The sequence below is a fragment of the Dendrobates tinctorius genome, unplaced genomic scaffold, assembly GCF_039654945.1.
Source record: "Dendrobates tinctorius isolate UK_male_01 unplaced genomic scaffold, ASM3965494v1 ptg000063l, whole genome shotgun sequence".
In the NCBI taxonomy this organism is placed as follows: domain Eukaryota; kingdom Metazoa; phylum Chordata; class Amphibia; order Anura; family Dendrobatidae; genus Dendrobates; species Dendrobates tinctorius.
In genome coordinates, this window is record NW_027361731.1 from 13,943,745 (window position 1) to 13,963,346 (window position 19,602).

Genomic DNA, 19,602 nt, shown 5'->3' on the forward strand with positions numbered 1-19,602 from the left:
TAGGGTCAAAGGGATATCTCCTTTTTGAGGAGGAAGGAAGGCTACCTGATTTTTCAGGCTTCTTCCACTCCCTTTCGATGAGCGCCTGGACTTTTTCATTAACTGGAAAGGTGCGTTTCTTCCTTTCCTGTAACCCACCAAACATTACATCTTCTAGGGATTTGGTCGCTTTTTCCTCCTGAAGGCCCATAGTTGACCTAATGGCTTTAAGGAGACTATCAGTATCCTCAACCGGAAAACACGGTCTGCCCCCTGTGTCACTATCCGAGGAGGAAGAGGACATGCGCTCAGCCTGATATTCGGACGAGGAGGAGTCTGATGAAGAACTTGGGGAGTTTCTTCTACTTTTTTTCTTTAATAATAATTTAAGTGAACCTTCCACCTCTGATTTTATGACAGATCTGAGGTGAGTTGCTAGGCTCGGCACTTCCTCCGCCACTGTTTGCTGTATACAGCTAGCGCAAAGGTTTTTTTGCCAATCTTTCGCTAGGGGGTTCTGGCATATCGCACACTCCCTATTATTTCTTTTGCTCCCTGCTTTTTTGCCTTTCACCTAAGGAAGCAAATAACACACAAAAAGGACCCTATTAATAATGGTCTAACATTCACGAAGATCCACTCACCACCCACAAAATCGGGTACCGGGCTGGAAGGCTGCGCTGGAGCATGTGGTCTGTGTTCTCTCGATCTCGAGGAATCATTTGATCTATGGCTCGGACGGCTGCTGCTCTTACCGCTCGAATGGCTACCGTGCTTCCGTGCCGAGGTCTGCGACGGGGGTAGAGGCAGTAGGGACGGTGAGCGTTCCTGCTGTGACCCCATTGTAACAGCCCGGCCGTTCTGCTCCTTGCCTCCTTTAAATAGGCCCCGGTGAGCGATCCTTTTGACCCTCCCCCCTGCGACCGCCGGCCATTCTTCTTTTTTTTTTTTTTTTTCTTCTTCTTCTTCTTTTGTGGCCGGCGCCGCACTAGGCGCCATGTCCGTGACGTCAGCCGGCGCATACCCAAGCTGCACCGCGCCGCTGACGTCAGGCGCCGGAAGTCGCGCCCGGCTTCCCCTGTCCCAGGGAGAAGGAGCGAGCGGGCGCGCCCCGAATGGAGGCCGCCTTACCGCACCCGCACGAACCCGGGGCCTGCTGGAGGAACCCCGGGGACTGCGCTTCCAGGCGCCGACGGCCAGCGCTGCAGGTAAGCTGACCTGCTCTTCCCGCGCCAGGATGGCCCTGGGTCCATGTCTTCATCCATGGCAGGCACCGCCGCTGTCAGCCTGGGATCCCGCTCCAGGACAGGAACCCAACTGAAGCGGGGGAGAGGTGCCGCCCCTTATATTTCAGTAGGTTCCTGTCCTGGCGGGGCGGATCCCTCTCTCTCATGTGGTGCTGTCATGGGTGAAGGGAAAATTGGCTGTAATTCGGATTGGACGCCATGTCACGTTTGGAGAGCCCCTGATGTGCCTAAACAGTGGAAACCTCCCACAAGTGAAACCATTTTGGAATCTAGACCCCCCAAGGAACTTATCTAGATGTGTGGTGAGCACTTTGAACCCCCAAGTGCTTCACAGAAGTTTATAACACCCGGGCGTGAAAATAAAAAAATCATTTTTTCCACAAACATGATCTTTTAGTCCCCAATTTTTTTATTTTCCCAAGGGCAACAGGAGAAAATGGACCCCAAAAGTTGTTGTCCAATTTGTCCTGAGTATGCTGATACCTCATATGTGGGAGAAAACTACTGTATGGGCACACGTCGGGGCTCTGAAGGGAAGTAGTGACGTTTTGGAATGCAGACTTTGATGGAATGGTCTGCAGGTGTCATGTTGCATTTGGAGAGCCCCTGATGTACCTAATCTGTTGAAACCCCCACAAGTGACCCCATTTTGGAAACTAGACCCCCCAAGGAAATTTATTTAGATGTGTGGTGAGCACTTTGAACCCCCAAGTGCTTCACAGAAGTTTATAACGCAGAGCCATAAAAAATCATATTTTTTTCCCATAAAAATGATATTTTTTGCCCCCAAATTTTTATTTTCCCAAGGGTAACAGGAGAAATTGGACCCCAAAAGTTGTTGTAAAATTTGTCCTGAGTACGCTGATACCCTACATGTGGGGGTAAACCACTGTTTGGGCGCATGGCAGAGCTTGGAAGGGAAGGAGCATCGTTTGACTTTTTCAATGCAGAATTGGCTGGAATTCAGATCAGACGCCATGTTGCGTTTGGAGAGCTCCTGATGTGCCCAAACAGTGGAAACCCCCAATTCTAACTCCAACCCTAACCCCAACACACCCCTAACCCTAGTGGGAAAATGGAAATAAACACTTTTTTTTTTTTAAATTTTATTATTTTTCCCTAACTAAGGGGGTGATAACGGGGGGTTTGATTTACTATTTATGGCGTTTTTATGTTTGGCAGCTGTCGCACGCTAAAAGACGCTTTTTATTGTAAAAATAGTTTTTGCATCACCACATTTTCAGAGCTATAATTTTTCCATATTTTGACCCACCGAGTCATGTGAGGTCTTATTTTTTGCGGGACGAGTTGACGTTTTTATTGGTATCATGTTCGGGCACGTGACATTTTTTGATCGCTTTTTATTCCGATTTTTGGGACGCAGAATGAACAAAAACCAGCATTTCAAGAATTTATTTTGGGGGGTGCGCTTACACCGTTCCGCGTCCAGTAAAATTGATAAGGCGGCTTTATTCTTTGTGTCGGTACGATTACAGCGATACCTCATTTATGTCTTTATGTTTTGTCGCTTTTATACAATAAAAACAATTTTATATAAAAAATAATTATTTTTGCATCGCTTTATTCTGCAAGCTATAACTTAATTTTTTTCGCTGATGATGCTGTGTGGTGGCTCGTTTTTTGCGGGACAAGATGATGTTTTCAGCGGTACCATGGATATTTATATGCGTCTTTTTGATTGCGCGTTATTGCACTTTTTGTTCGGCGGTATGATGAAAAAGCATTATTTTTTGCTTTGTTTTTTTATTTAAGGGGTTAACTAGTGGGACAGTTTTATAGGGTGCGATGTTACGGACACAGCGATACTAAATATGTGTACTTTTATTATTTTTGTTTTTATTTCCAAAAAATGAATTTATTAGGGAATATATATATATTTTTTTTTATTTAGCGATTTTTTATAAATTATTTTTACACTTTTCTTTAAACTTTATTACTTTGTCCCGGGGGGGACATCGCTGATCTGACACGTCACACAGCGCTGTGACAGATCAGCAATGTGACAGGCGCTGCACAAGGCTTCCTCAGCCCTGCTCTCTGCAGGCACTGAGGAAGCCGCCTCCATGCATGCCCCCACGGCCATATTGGATCCGGGGGCCTGCAGGGAAGGAGGCCCCCAGAGCAGCGCTGCACATCGCGCTGCTCCGGGGGTCTCAGGGAAGCACGGAGGGAGCCCCCTCCCTGCCTATGCTTCCCTGATCCTCCGGTACATTGCGATCATGTTTGATCGCAGTGTGCCGGGGGTTAATGTGTCGGGGGCGGTCCGTGACTGCCCCTGACACATAGTGCCGGGGCCAGCTGTGATAATCAGCTGACACCCGGCCGCCATCAGCGGCGCTGCTGATCGCGATGACGTACTATCCCGTCCCCAGTCATAGGGGCCCGGGTACCGTGGACGGGATCGTATGCCAGATGTCAGAAAGGGGTTAAAGGGAATCTGTCAGCAGCATGATGAAGCGAGAGAGAGCCCGAGTTCAGCAATGTCTCACTTATTTTACTGAGGGCAGCATTTGTCATAGAATCACAGTTTTATCTGCTATAGATCTAACAGAGCTTGGGAATGCTGAGCTGTGTATAACCCCACCCACATTGACAGAAAGCAGCTATTCACAGGTAGGGGCGTGTCTGGACTAGGAGGCATAAGACACCTAGTCCTACAGTGATAATCTCCTGCTGATAAAACACTGATTTTAGCAAAACATAACCCAGTAAGTAACATTTAGAAAAACCCTAATTTAGGGAGAGAGAGAAGACAGACAAGTGCGGCGCTTCCTCTGAGCGTAATATGTTTTTACCAATAGTAAAAAAAAAATATTCTTTAAATCAGTGGAAATGCACGTTGAGATTGTCAAGGAATCAATTCTTTGGGCACCTCTCCTTCGTGTCTTGTATAGTCCAGTATGGTGTGCAGCTCACTTTGGAGAACTACGTGTTGATCGTGCTTCGGATCTACATAGGTGGTAAATTCTTAGTGAAGAGGAACTCCAAGGAAATGTGGCGCTAGTCACCTTAAAATTTCTTAAATGCATCCAATTCCAGTAAAAATCTATTCCATACATTTTTTTTAATTTCTCAAAGAAAAAAAAAAAAAAATGTTAAAATACAGTACAATGTGTTTCAGGTGCTATTTTTACAGTGCAGCCTTCATCAGGTAAAAAAAACTAACAACATACAAGAACAATATAAAAAAAAAATGGTGTTACAACTTGAAAGCTTTCTTATTTATAAAGGTTTTTTTTGTCCACGCCATCATGTTTGTCGTATATAAAATGTACTTTTTTGCTGTGTTCATTATACAGGATAAATGTCACGGTCACGTGTGTCTGGATGCAGCGAGTACCGCAAGGCGAACCCATAAGACACACGTGACCCTGGATACACCACCTCCAGTTGGGCGAATTTAAATAATAAGACGTGCAGCTGGATACACCGCCTCCCAACAGGCGAGTTTAGGTATTACACGTAAATCTGCAAACCCCGCCTCCAGTAAGGCGAATTTAAATAATAAATGGAGAACCTGGGTAACATTAACAATGGTGGGCCCTGCGATAGGGAAGTGGAGGCCTCCTGAGCTCCCCTGAGCCAGTGCCCCTGCGCTCCTAACGTTCCCTATGCCGGTTCCGCACTGGGCGCGCAACAGGAACCTAAAAACCCTAGCTCGCCCTGAACCTAAACCCTCACTAGGGAATTGGTTGGTGCGGAAACTAATCCCACCACTGCACTAAAACACACATGAGGAAAGATGACAATACAGGGGAAACACCACTTAGCTTTGCTTTGTTGCGTACGCTCCTAGCAACAGAGCCCACCACCTGTGTGCATCTTCTCCTCCACCTGGATCCATCACCATAACTGGATCCTTCACCATAGTGCAGCCTTGGAGCAGAGTCCACCACCAATTGCAGCTGTCCAGTAACAGAGTCCCAAAGATGAGTTCAACTCCTGCCCAAAAAGTCAAACATGCTTGAGTCCAGCTCTCCGCAACCAAGTCCCGCAAGCTGAGTGCAACTCTCTCCATAGTCGTCACTCCACCAAGCCATGCAAGCACTTCCTGCCGACACCATAAACTGTGACTCCACCACATCATGCCAGCCCTTCTTGCAGACCATCTAGCTGCCACTCGTCCCCTCTGGCTGGGCTGTGCAGGACTCATGTTCAGCTCCTTCCTCACCCATGCTTGCTTGTGAATGACTAACACACAATCAATATCACCAACAGTGATTGAACCCACCTGGCTCCCTTTTATGGAGCCCAACACCTGATTTGTAATTGCGTGCACATTAACCCTAAAACTAAGGTGCGATACCACTCACCACCACCGGGGCAACTTAGAATGAGTGACACCACGTGTAATAATTCTAATGGCCACCGGGGGCAATCAACCCACTTTGGCATCTAGCCAAAGGAAAAAAAGTTCACTTTGTCCATTTAACTTGTCAGATCCAGCCTGGATCATGACAATAAATAGTTTTATAGCTTGGGTTGTTCTGTAAGACAGAGATATATACAGTAGCTATGTGAACTTTGCTTTATTCATTTTTTTAACATAAAAGCTGTGTTAGTAAAAGAGTTTTGTGACTTTTTTTTACCTTTTTCATTTAGTCTCACTCTAGGACTTGAAGAGTGAACAGACTTATCCCTGGTCTAAGATATTTGCATTGCACTTGTTAGTTTTCGACTGAGATGTGATTTATTGCAGGGCTATGGAGTCGGAGTCAATATTGGTGGAGTCGCAATAAAATGGACCAACTCGTAAAATATATAATAAATTAGGTACAGTAGTTCAATGCAGAATGTGCTGAATATTTTTTTCACAAGAATTTTGGAAAGTTATGAAATGTCCTATAAATGTCTGTCCTATTCCTGATCTAAGGTCTAGACTTTTAGCTGAGCTGAATCTGTTCTGCAGTTTATGTTCATGATAAGTAGTGACGCTCCTCCTCTACAGATAAGGGGAAAAAATAACAAACACACAAGGAAGGAATGTCTACATTCATCTCAGAACTTCTGGAGGGAACAGGAAAGCAGGATTAAGGTAAGCACTTCTTAAAGCATATCTAAACTTTCAATAAACTGTGCATAAATAGTCCAGCATATATTGTCTCTGTATGCTTGATGTTTTAGCTTGTTTTTCCTCTTAGCTCCTGTTTGGGGAAATTAGCTGCTCTGATGACTTATATACACTATACATAGAGTATAAGGGGAAAAATTGTTATCCAACATCTCAAATTTGGAACTACAGTAACAGGATTGATGTGGGTGTGTGTGTGTTCTGGAATATATTCAGCGCAAACATGTTCCCTCCCTCCTCCCATCTTCATAGACTGTGAAGAAAGGACGTCAAGCATTTATTGAGCTGTACCCTGAGACAAGATTGACAATGGAAGTTAGAGTAAAGCTATCTAACATATATTAGAAACTTTATACTTATCTGTCCTATTGATTTATGCAAAGATTGTTTTATTTCTATCCTAAATTATACAGTTATTCCCTATTCTTGCAAGAATTACAATATACCTTATTTTTTTTACAGGACAAAATTACATAAATGTCTAAGAAGCATCTTATTAAGTCAGCTGTATTTGAGCATTTCACAGTGACTTAAGATAAAAAAAAACATTTTGTGTGTCAGTGTATAAGTGACCCAGATGAAAACAAATGCGGTGATGCCAAAAATCAGTGCATACTCAGGCAGTGATAAAAATGCTCCTTCAAGAGCTTCCAATCTAAAAAGACATTTTACAACACTGCCACCCAGAAGTTTACAAAGCTGTGGTTGAAAAAGATCTCAGCACCACCAAGAAACCATAGACCAGCAATTCCCACCAAGCAAAGGAGGAGGAAAGAAAGTGTCTCAAACATCAGTTACAAGACATTTTGTAAGCGACAAAGATACTGTAACAATGACAGTAGATGTGTTTCAAAAACAGCTCATCAAGTTCGTTGTGAAGGACAGTGCACCATTATCATTATTTGCACGACCAGCTTTTACAGCTCTTAATGGAGAAAAGGAAACCGAAAGTATTAGAAAATTAGTGATAGAAGAAGCTCTTAACCAAAAGGAAGATCTTAAAAAGACTCAAGTCACAGAGTGAACTATTTTGCTATCAACGTTCGATATGTTTGTGACAACAAAAAAAATTGTTACCAAGACGCTGGTAGTAAAAAGATACTAAAGCTCATCACAGCGGCCAGTTGTAATTGTTACGTGGACTGGACACACCACCTCCAGCAGGGCGAATTTATATGACACACGCGACCCTGGATACACCGCCTCCAGCAGTGCGAATTTATATGACGCACGCGACCCTGGATACACCGCCTCCAGTAAGGTGAATTTAAATAAGACGTGCAGCCGGATACACTGCCTCCAGCAGGCGAATTTCAGAAATACACGTAAAAACAGATTCGCCCTGCTGGAGGCGGTGTATTTAAATAAAAAGGTGAAACACCAGGGAAACAATTACAATGGTGGGCCCTGCGATAGGGAACGGGGATGTGGAGACCTCCTGCACTCCCCTGAGTCAGTGTCACTACACTCCAACCGATCCCTAGGCCGGTTCTGCATCGGGCGCCGCTCAGGATACCTTTAAACCCTAGCTCGCCCTGCACCTACCGCTCTCTAGTGAAATGGCCGGTGCAGAGACTAATCCCACCACTGCACTGAAACACACATAATCGAAAGGCACAAACAGGGAAACACCACTTAGCTTTACTCTGTTGCCCTTGCTCCTGGCAACAGAGTCCACCACCAGAATGCAGCTCTCCTCCTGAAACGCTGCCACCAAGCTCTGTCAGAGCTGCAAGGAAATCCCCTCTGACTCCTTCCACACCAGGGCTCTGACCGTGCTGCAAGGAGCTTTCTCCAGCTCCTTCCTCCACTAGGGATGGTTGGAAATTAATACTATCACCAACGCTGATTGCAACACCTGTGACTCTTTTATAGCAGTGCCAGCAATCACACCTGCATTACAATCATGTGCACTAAACTAAAGAAACAAGAGTGCAATGACACTCACCACCACCGGGGGCAAACTTAGCACAAAAGGACACCACAGTGCAATAATCCCAATGGCCACTGGGGGCAAAAACCACACAAGCACACAGCTTAAAGAAAAAAAAGGTTACATGTGTTTTTAACTGTCATCATCCAACCTGGATCATGACACCAGTTTCTCCAGACCTTACTGGAAAAAGATCTGCAAGATTATGAACTCAAAAAAGAATAGATTCTTGCTATTGTAACTGAAAATGCTTCAAGCATAAGTACAATTAAACTGATGAATGAGAATAATGAAGGTGAACAGCAGCTAGAAGAACATTTCACATTCAGTATGTTGGAGATGAAGGCCACAGTCCTGTTCCCATAACAGAGGAACAAACAGACATTACTACATAAGAACAGCAAAATGATTCTTTACAATTAGATGATCTTGTTGACGCTACTTCACACCTCTTTCCTATTCATCACATGCGCTGTGTTGTGCATAAGCTGCAGCTGGCAATAAGAGATAGAGTGCTAATCAGTCTGCAAGAGGAACATGCTAGAAAAGTGAGGAAATTGGCTATTGCTGCCAGAACCCCTAAAATTGATTCCATCTTGAAGAGACGTGCTGGAAAAGGGGCAATTGTGGATCAAGCCACTTGGTGGGGCAGCACTTATTTAATTAATAAGTGATTGCTTGAGCTGAAGCCCTTCCTTGTAGATATGGCCAACCCTCAGATAACACTACATGAAGAACAATGGACACAGGTGGCTGAATTGAAGGAATTGCTTCATCACCCATTTACAGTGGCTAAAAAGTTACAAGCTGAGAATTTATCTTCTGGCATTTTTATAAAGGAGTCTAAGAACTTGTTTTGCCTGTCCCAAAGAGGAGGTTTAATCGCAAACGGAATTGCTGCTTCAATGAAAAGGAGAGAGACACTGCTTTTAGAAAATAAAATTATTTTGGCAGCTGTTTATGTGGACCCGAGTCATTGTACATTGCTGGATGATCAACAGCTTACTAAAGGAAAAGAAGCTCTGATTGAGGTAGCAGTTAGGATGAGTGGGATACAGGACGACCAAGAGGACTCGGGTCCTGACAGTGCTACTGCTGCCATTTCTTCATCCTCATCAGATGAGGCGTTTGGTTTCGACAAGTATTTGGACGACATGGAGCAGGCAAAGCGTTGCCGCAGGGAAAAAGATTCCACTCCCATAGTAGACAGATTGACCATATTTCAGCAAAATTTTTCACTTGCTCTCAAAGAAGCAGAAAAGTTCAATCGTTCATCAATACTGACTGTGCATGAGGCAATTCCTTTATACCCTGAAATGGTTAGAGATGTTGCCCATGTGGTTACGGCTTTGCCTCCAACCCAAGTTGGTGTAGAGAGGTTGTTCTCTGGCCTTAAAATTATTAGGTCAGATTTGAGGTCATCTATGAAGGAGGATCTGATGGAGGCAATAGTATTTCTCAGAACAAACTCATACACTGCACAAATGTTATTTAGTATGTTTTTGCTCACTTACTGCAGAGTGTATAATAAATTTCAAGTATGCAAAAGTTTTTTTTGTTCTTAAGTTGTATTCCAATAAATATATTTTATGTTCTCTCTATTATTGTATTATAATAATGATTAAAAGCCTGATGTTACCATTTTACTACAATAAATTTATCACTTAAACATGATCCATGTATGAGGGAGTCGGCGTCGTGGAGCCCGTGTCATGGAAATTGAGGAGTCGGAGGTTTGGCTTACCGACTCCACAGCCCTGATTTATTGGACCCTTCTTATTGTAGACCATTGCATTTTAACAGGCAAAATGAACATAGCGAAAAATCAGCACTCTGAGAATGGGTCGCTGTGGAACAGATGGCGAGAAAGAGGAGTCTCACAACTATCTAGAGATAACGGTGTCATGCGACAAGAACGCATCTGAAGATAGGAAAAACAATGGAGAAGGTTTTCCCCTGATTGGTGTTTAAGGAAGAAGCAGAAAAATCAGGTATAAACCCCCCCCCCCCCCCCCCGCAGTCTGACAGGATAGTCATCTTCATGGAAAGGAGCTGAAGAGTCACCAACCCTCCTGCCCAAGTAATTCTGTCTGGTACTTTTGTCATGAGTTTCTTTTCATTTTTTTTTTTAGGGAGAAGTGTCATCCAGCTTTCAATTCATTGGTTAAGGATTACATTGACACATTCATATGTGTGGTGGCACATTCATAGACTCGTATAATCTCATAAAAAGAATCTCTGCATTTAGTGGTCACTACTCACCTGGGTAGTCATGTGTAAGAATCTCCTCTTTACACCGCTCATCACCCCTCACATATGTCTCTGTAGTATTAATATGGGTCAGATCTTCACTCTGAAACAAATATTGTAAAAGTCACAGACAGATGGAGAAGTCCCATCTATGATCAGCTCTAATCCTGCAATCTCCACCGTTCTCATTACACAAGTATAAAACATATAATACTGGTGGATAAAACAAGACTGAGCACAAGACCTTCACAGCCGTCTACACATCATAGGTGAGATCTCATGACACCTTCTCTCCATCTACCTGATGATCCTGAGGAGCATTGGGATCTTCTTGGTTACAGTCATGTGGAAGAAGAGGACGGGGACATCTCTCTGGTGTTGTCCTCTTACTGGATAGATCTGGAGGAAACACATACAGGGACTGAATTCATTCTTTACATACAGATAATTATAGGCCGTGTGTATTTAGTCCTATTACCTGGTGATGTGAGGGACTGGGGAACCTCCATCATGACGTTCTTGTACAGATCTTTGTGTCCTTCTAAATATTCCCACTCCTCCATAGAGAAATAGATGGCAACATCCTGACACCTTATAGGAACCTGACACAATGATACCATCATCCCCCCGATCCCTTCATAGCATTACTGTATAATGTCCCAGCATTCCCAGCAGTGTCACCTCTCCAGTCAGCAGCTCAATCATCTTGTAGGTGAGTTCTAGGATCTTCTGGTCATTGATGTCCTCACGTATCAGGGGGTGAGGTGGAGGCCCCGTGACTGGGCTCTGGGGTCTTCCCCATCCCTCAGACACAGGGTCCTGACAGCGATCACTAGAGGTCTTCTTCACTACTGTGAAATCCTGGTTATGGAGAGACACATTAATAAATCTCACTACAGACATTTCCAGAGTCCTCACCTCTCCAGTTCTGTCCATCTGTTATTCCCATAGATAAGAATGATGTAATGTGACGTCATCAGAATCTCTCACCTCTCCAGTAAGCCGGAAGAGGATCTCTAGGGTGAGGTGTAATATCCTCTCCGCCATCTTGTCTCTGTCCATATCCATCTTGGATGAATAGGAAAAATTATAAAGATCAATTAGCCTCCAATATTTTAGAAACCTACATAAGATGAGCAGACATAAAAACATTCAATATACCATATAAAAAATGCAATTACTAGAGTTGGGAGAAGTATCGTGCAGAGGTGAGATACATGTGAATTCTTGACGAGTGTGTAAAGAATGAATGTTGGCACTTTGAATATTTCTCTTCATCTCTGATGTGATGCCTGTATGATCGGCACGTGACTGCTAAAGATATTAAGAGGACTTTTTTTTTTTTTTTTAACAAAGTGCATCTCTTGTGTGCGGGGTACAAAAGGTAAAATCATCACTATGTTAGGTTCGTATAGAGAGAATTTTTACAGCATGCATGGATTAAGGGGACAGCATTACTGTGTGGAGGCACAGAGGGGCACTATTAAGGTGTTGAGACACTATTACTGTGTTATGCTACTAACACTCGGATTCAACCCCCTTGGCGGGATCTGATTGCCTGTGGTGTATGGCAGACCCGGAGGACTTGGTCAGGTCTGCGGTTGCCAAAGTAACCCATCAGCACATATACATACAATAATTAGGGATGTTATCATACACAGAAACTATACACAGTAGATCTCTGTTTTTCTGCTTTTATAAAAGCTGGACATGTGTTCATAGACACTAGCAGCTCCATTGAGGCCCACACTTTTAAGCAAACTGATGTAAAGGGCCCAGGTCCAAAAAGTGCCCTGGGTCCTTAGCAATCTAGTTATACATCTGCCCACTTAAAAAAAGTCAAAGAAACGCCAAACTCTAGACCAATTTGTGAACCAAACACATATCTACCTCCAAAAAAGCAAGCAGCGTATAGATGGCATCTTTGTGCTGCCTATTCTTCATGGACTGGTTGCAGGCACACGCTTGGGAAATAACCCTTGGTGCTTCTGTGTTTTTATCCCTTTGGCAACATCTACAGTTGTGTGAAAAAGTGTTTGCCCCTTCCTGATTTCATATTCTTTACGTTTGTCACATTTAAAAGTTTCCGATCACCAAACAAATTTAAAAAGATTAGACAAAGATAGCAAAAGCAATCACTAAATGCAGTTTATAAATGAAGGTATTTATTATGGGAAAAAGAAATCCAAAACTACAGGTCCCTGTGTGAGAAAGTAATTGCCACCCCAAACCAACTAGTTGGGCCGCCCTTTTACAGCAAGAACTGCAATCAAGCGTTTGTGATAACTGGCAATTACCATTTTACAACGCTCTGGCACAAATTTGTTTGGTGATCTGCAACATTTAAAGTGTGAGAAACACTCACTCAGCTTTTATGCACATAAATATTACAAACAAACAGGTTACAGGTGAGGATGTTACCTATAGTAGCCATTCAAACCCATTTGTGTCAACTTCTGCATGTTATCAGGCAAAATCACCAGGGTATGTGAACTTTTGATCAGGGTCATTTGGATGTTTTGGGTTGTTATTATGATTTAAAAAGAGAAAGCACAGTAGTTTTACAATAAATGGCTTCACCCAACCACTAACCATGAGTGGAGAAAAGTTTTGGAGTTATTCATATTCTCTGAAAAAAGGCCAAGAAAGCAAAAAATTTTCAGCACAACTGTATATAAAAGACTTCTAACAGTGGCCTTCATTTCTGATGGTCAACGGTGCCCTGTGTGACAAGATCGTGGGATGCTGATGCCATGGTAGGGGATAAGAGGCCCATGTCTTTTATGTGTTCTGCCCTGTGGCCGGACTTCATAGGAGAGTCAATTTCACATTTAATGACCTTCATTTCGATCTCGAGCAATGGAGATCTGATGAATGAATGCTCTGTAGGAAGATTGATCCTCTGCAAACCTAGATCGGTCCATCAGGTTATTTTCCGCTGCTACCTTGATAGTATTACGCCATCGGGTGGCTGATCTTCCTCTTCACTGGAGAAGGACATCATGATCAGAAGAACAGAAGGAACAAGGTGATCACTCTTCATATAACCAAAGTAGACAAGTTGTAGCTTGGTGATCCTTGCTTCGAGTGACATGTCTGGCTTAATTGATTCCAAAATTGATTTGTTTGTTCTTCTTGCCACCCATGGTATATATAACATTCTTCTCCAGCACCACATTTTGAAGGTATTGATTCTTCTTCGGTCTTGCTTTTTTATCGTCAAGGTTTTGCATCCATACGTTACTACAGTTAACACCAGACTTTATACGAGCCATGTCTTAATCGATTTGAAGACCTTGTCCAGTGACTTCATTGTTGATTTGCCCATAGTTATTCTCCCATTTGTGATGCTTCGGGGGTTTTGGCAGTGTCCGAGAGTGGACCCTCTGGGTCGCGGAACTGAGGCCCCCGGGGCGAGCGCACCAGGTGGAACTGACCCCTATACAGGGACCGTTTGGGGCAGGCCCGTGGGGGGGGGGGGGAAAATCAGACACCGCGACAGCTGAAACCAAGAGGGGCGGCTCAAAGGACCGGAGTGACCACAGCAGGACTGGGAGACAGCTCCGAGACCAAGGTGCGAGACGAGGAGACATACAAAGCAACAGTAACCGAGAAGATAGGGAAGACAGGAGGACAACAGGCTAGGAAACTGGACAGGAAGGGAACCAGACACAGGGAGTGGGTCAGAACTGATGACTAGGAGACACGGACCAGCAGGACGGAGGGCGGGCAGGGCAACCAGGAGAGGCAGAGACGAAAAGGCTAGGAAGAGTATAGGACAGGAGGAAAACCTATAGGAACCCTATAGGCGGCCAAATCAATGTATGGACTTCACACAACCAGGCGTCATCCCCTTATGGGAGACGCCTGATATATCCCCTGCTGGCAGGTGATTTGCTAATCGGCCGCCACCCACCGCAGGGTTAACCATCAGGACGGGCGCGCGCCCGCGCCCTAGTGTGCATGTGAAGGTGGGGAGCTGCCCGGAGGCCAGGAAGAGGAGAAGCACGTGAGCAGGAGGAAGAAGGGAGCGCGCGCGCCGCCGGGTGAGTGAGAGCTCATCCTCTCCTACTCTCTAGGCTCCAGTCACTAAGCATTAAGGACACTGCTCTTTCCTGGTTCTCCTCCTATCTTTCCGACCGCTCCTTCAGTGTTCTGTTTTCTGGCTCCACTTCATCTCCTCTTCCTCTCACTGTTGGGGTACCTCAGGGCTCAGTCCTTGGCCCCCTTCTCTTCTCTCTATACGGCCCCAATTGGACAGACCATCAGCAGATTTGGCTTTCAGTACCATCTTTATGCTGATGACACACAACTGTACACATCATCCCCTGACCTTACCTCCGCTGTACTACAGAACGCCACTGACTGTCTGCAGTCTCCAACATCATGTCTGCTCTCTATCTGAAACTCAACCTCTCCAAAACTGAACTTCTTCTGCTCCCACCATCTACTAACCTCCCTAAATCTGACATTTCCCTCTCTGTGGGTGGCACCATAATAACACCCCGACAGCAGGCACGCTGTCTGGGTGTTATGTTCGACTCCGATCTCTCCTTCACCTCCCATATACAATCTCTTGCCCGCTCATGCTGCTTACACCTAAAGAACATCTCTAGAATCCGCCCTTTTCTCACCATGGAAACAACAAAAACTCTCACTGTCGCCCTGATCCACTCCCGCCTGGACTACTGTAATGCTCTATTAATTGGCCTCCCTCTCACTCGACTCTCCCCTCTCCAGTCTATCCTTAATGCAGCAGCCAGGGTTGTCCATCTGGCTAATCGTTACTCAGACGCGTCCGCTCTTCGCCAGTCGTTACACTGGCTGCCAATTCATTACAGGGTACAATTCAAAGTACTTGTTCTCACCCACAAAGCTCTCCATAGTGCGGCACCCCCTTACATCTCCTCCCTCATTTCTGTCTATCGGCCTAACTGACCGCTGCGCTCTGCAAATGACTTTCGACTAACCTCTGCCCTAATCCGTACCTCCCACTCCCGACTCCAAGACTTCTCCCGTGCTGCACCAATCCTCTGGAATGCTCTACCCCAAGATATTAGGATCATCCACAATTTGTATAGTTTTAGGCGCTCGCTCAAAACGCATTTGTTCAGAGCGGCCTATCACATTCAGTAATCAAAGTCATGTTATGTTTGTGTGTGTGTAGCCCATTCACTATCTCCATCTAACCCCCACCCCCTGAAGATGGCTGGACCGTCATTGTAAATACAAACCTATGCTTTGTATCTCCCCCACCTCATTGTAGATTGTAAGCTCCACAAGCAGGGTCGTCTTATTTCGCTTTAATTATTGTATTGTTAACGTTGTTACTTATGACTGTTGTGTTTGAAACTGTTCAACTGTAAAGCGCTGCGGAATATGTTGGCGCTATATAAATAAAGATTATTATTATTTAGTTATTATTATTATTATTATTATCTGCGGAGGGAGCCGATGCCCGTGGGACGGCGGCGGGTCACACTATTGACTTCCAGTATCATCAATGTATCTCGAGTGATCATTGATCTAAGTAGGCAAAAGTTATTTACAACTTCAGCTCATTGCCGACCATCTCAAATGTGTCCCAGTCAATAGTCAAGATCTTTGTATTGGGTAGGAGTCACATGTTTGAGCTTTCCATCTTGACACCTCGTAATAAGTCCATCAATCTATGCTTGTTGCTATCAATGCTTCATCTGCGTATTAAGATTGCTGAGGATTCGTCTAACAATTTTGATTCCTTCTTGCTCAGTAAGTCCAGCCTTATTGAAAATAGTTTCTGCATATAAATTGAAGAGACATGGTGACAGGATTCAGCCTTATCAGATGCCTCGCTCTACTTTGAACCATGCTGTTTCACAATGTTCGATTCAGATTGTTGCTTCTTGGTCGATGCAAAGGTTCCTAATGAGGCTGATCAGATGGCTTGGCACAGGCATATCCTTCGTAGGATTCTAAACTTTCTGGTGATAAACACAATAAAATGCTTTGCTGTAGTCGAAGTGAAAATAGACCACCTTGTTGTATAATGGAAAAGGCCAAAGAATATATCTAATGTTAGCAAATTGCATCTCTTGCTCCTCTGCCTTTTCTGAATCCTGCTTGTTCCTCTGGCAGTTCTTTGGCAAAGTAAAGCTGCAGCTGTCTTTGCATGATCTTCAATACAGTAGTATCTTGCAGGCATGAGGTATGAGCACAATAGTACGTTAGTTTCCACAGTCAGTAGCATTTCCCTTTTACGGAATAGAAATAAACATCGATCTTATCCAGTCCTTGGGCCATTTACCAATTGTCCATATCTGTTGAGACAGGTGTGTGATGATATAAATTGATGCTTCAGATGACTTTATTAGCTCTATTGGAATATTGTCACATTCAGGTGGTTTGTTTGTTAGCAGAAGCTTTATGGCAGCAGTGACTTTATCTTTCACGATGTTTCATTTCTAGTTTCAGTTTCTTCCCGTGTCAGCGAGTCGTTCTTGCAGAGGTGCGCCATGTATTCGATCCAGCTTTCTTTGATATGTTTTGACTCAGTTTGTTCCTGTTGGAGTCTTTCAAAATTCTCACTTTTTGTTGAAACTTTCATCATATGTCCTTGACCTTTTGGTATTCCTGGTCTTGCCCTTCGGATGTTCGTTTTCTATCGCTGCATATATCTTTTGGTAATAAAGTTCTTTGTCTGCTCGAATGGCTTTCTTTAGTTTTTAACCGTTTTCTGTAGCCTGCTTTTTATTCTTTGCCATTCTTCGATGATCTTAAGGGTCTCTTCTGTTAAACATGGCTGTGAGGGTCTCTGCTACATCTTGCTTATTGTCTTCTTCAGTAATAGTCTTTATATGTTTACATAAATCCTCAGGCTTTCTTTCATCCGTGTCCAGTGATAAAAATCAGTTGTGAAGACCGTTCCAGAAAACTTCAGGTATCTTAGTCAAAAAGACCCGTTGTCTCATCTGTTTGCGGAGCTTGGCTCTAATCGTTCCTGTCAAAAGTTCACGATCAGTTCTACAGTCAACTACTGGCCTTGTTTTTGTAATAATGATCGATGACCTCCATCTTTGGCGAACACATACAGTATGCAGTCAATCCGATTCTTATAGAACCCATTCGGTGAAGTTAATGTGTAGTATTTCCATTTGTGATTTTGGAAGAAAGTTTTCTTGATGGACAGTTGATTTGCTGCACAAAAGTCAATGAATCTTCCTCAGAACTATTCCATGTTTGCCATGGCCCATTTTTGCATTCAAGTCTCTCATGATATTGAGCAAGCCTTTTTTTTTTTTTAGATACCGTGTATAAGCCGAGATTTTAAGCACTTTTTTTGTGTGCTGAAAATGGCCCCCCTCGGCTTATACACGAATCATTGTCCCAGGGGATCGGTGGGGGAGGGGGCTTCCAGAAGACATCTATACTCGCCCTCCATCCCTGCATCTCTGACCCAGCGCTGGCAGCTTGTTCCGGTGTTCAGAGGTCACATGGTACCACGCATTAAGGTAATGAACATGCACGCGTCTCCAATCCCATAGGTGTGGAGCACATATTCATTACCTTAATGAGCGGTACCATGTGACCGCTGAGCACAGGAACAAGGAAGAGCTGCCGTCACGGGACAGAGATGCATTGCAGGGACGCGCGAGGAGGGCAAGTAGGACGGGGGGTGAGCCATGCATACAACAGGGGGAGCCACACATAGCAGAACAGGACGAGGGGAGCCACAAATAGCAGGACAGGGATGAGGGGACAATTCATACCCGGCTTATATTCGAGTCAATAAGCTTACCCAGTTTTCCGTGGCAAAATTAGGTGCCTTGGCTTATACTCGAGTATATAGGGTACTTGTCGATTTCTTCTTGAACTTGATAGTAGAACAGTTCAGCATCCTCCTCCTCGGCATCGTTTTTTGGATAGTGGACTTGTATAACCATGACATAAATTGGCGCTCCTTGTAGTCCTCTCAAGATGACCATCACTGACTGCATTGTACTTCAGGATAGTGACGGCCAATCTTTGGTTGAGAATAAAAGTGACATTTCTTCTTCAGCTAGGATTGCCAGAATAGTAGAGTTCACAATACCCTGCAATTAATGGCGATACAAATCTAATTTTTTTTTCAAAGTTCTCCAAACTGCAGAAATAATCTCACAGCCTTGGCTGCTATTAATGAGGTAATTATTGGTTGTCTTAAAAAAGCTCTGCCGCTGAACGCACTTTGACAAGTCATCTTGATCCTCCAAGCTTCTAACCAATGAAGTCCCAGATGTGCTCAATGGAAGAGGAGTCCGGAGATGCTATAGCCGATGGCTGCACGTTTAGGTTCTTAAGGCTGCTCACATCAGCACCAGCAACATGCGGCCTGGCATTATTGTATTAAAAGTCAGCCATCGGTACTATAGGTAAGCAAATACATTAGATTGGAAAGGAGTTCTGCTTGAATTTTACAAAAATCTACAATTGCCAATGCAAGTTTATTTTTTTAATTCGCTTGGGCACGGATTTGGCAAAATGTGGCATCAAATGGTTAAAAAATCCTTGTACTCACTTCTCCTGACCCTCCGCTACTCAATGACAGGTGTAATGGAGACGGGGAGGGTTCTACGCTGGCGCATAGGCCGTTACAGTCATCATGAGGTCACAACCTGTGCTGTTGACCTCCCGCGAACCTGCGAGAGAACCAAAGATTCCATGCAAATGATGTGGGATCAGAAGATGCGTTGAGGACCAGATGGGTGACGGTAAGTAGCAGAAGGGCAGGACAGGCAAGTAGAAGGTAAATACAATATTTTTTTTTTTTTTTACATATTACATTTATTATGCCCTGGGCTACTAAGGGACATTAACTTCTCAAATAGAATTTACCGGGAAAAAGGAAAGCACACACATGAACAAGCAAATTTGAATTATGCCTGATCTGTTCATCTCTAACCAGGACACTTTCAGGTTTCTAAGGCATCTTCATAGTGTTGCTCGCATGGATCTCCAGATAAATCTCTGGCCGTCACTCATTCCTAGACATAAGTGGGAGTCATCGCTGTAGAGCACAGACCTTCAGTCCAGTCGTCATTGTTGTCTGGCTCTACAACACGATAGCTTTTGAGGTCAGTAGA

General features: G+C 44.1%; 2 protein-coding genes across 3 annotated transcripts in view; one reads left to right on the top strand and one right to left on the bottom strand.

Annotated features, from left to right (window-relative positions):
- LOC141094192 (uncharacterized) overlaps window positions 1–19,602 on the bottom strand; it is a 580,189-nt gene that overhangs the window by 553,538 nt on the left and 7,049 nt on the right. The window contains exons 3-4 of one of the 2 annotated variants that reach the window (XM_073579955.1): window positions 11,492–11,569; window positions 11,183–11,362 (exon numbers count right to left, since the gene is read on the bottom strand). In XM_073579955.1, the coding sequence (XP_073436056.1) occupies window positions 11,183–11,362; window positions 11,492–11,569 (258 nt within the window). The remainder of the gene's footprint in view (window positions 1–11,182; window positions 11,363–11,491; window positions 11,570–19,602) is intronic. The other variant, XM_073579954.1, reaches the window with a different exon arrangement.
- The window catches only part of LOC141094286 (uncharacterized), a 1,055,204-nt gene that overhangs the window by 372,613 nt on the left and 662,989 nt on the right, over window positions 1–19,602 (top strand). The window lies entirely within an intron of this gene.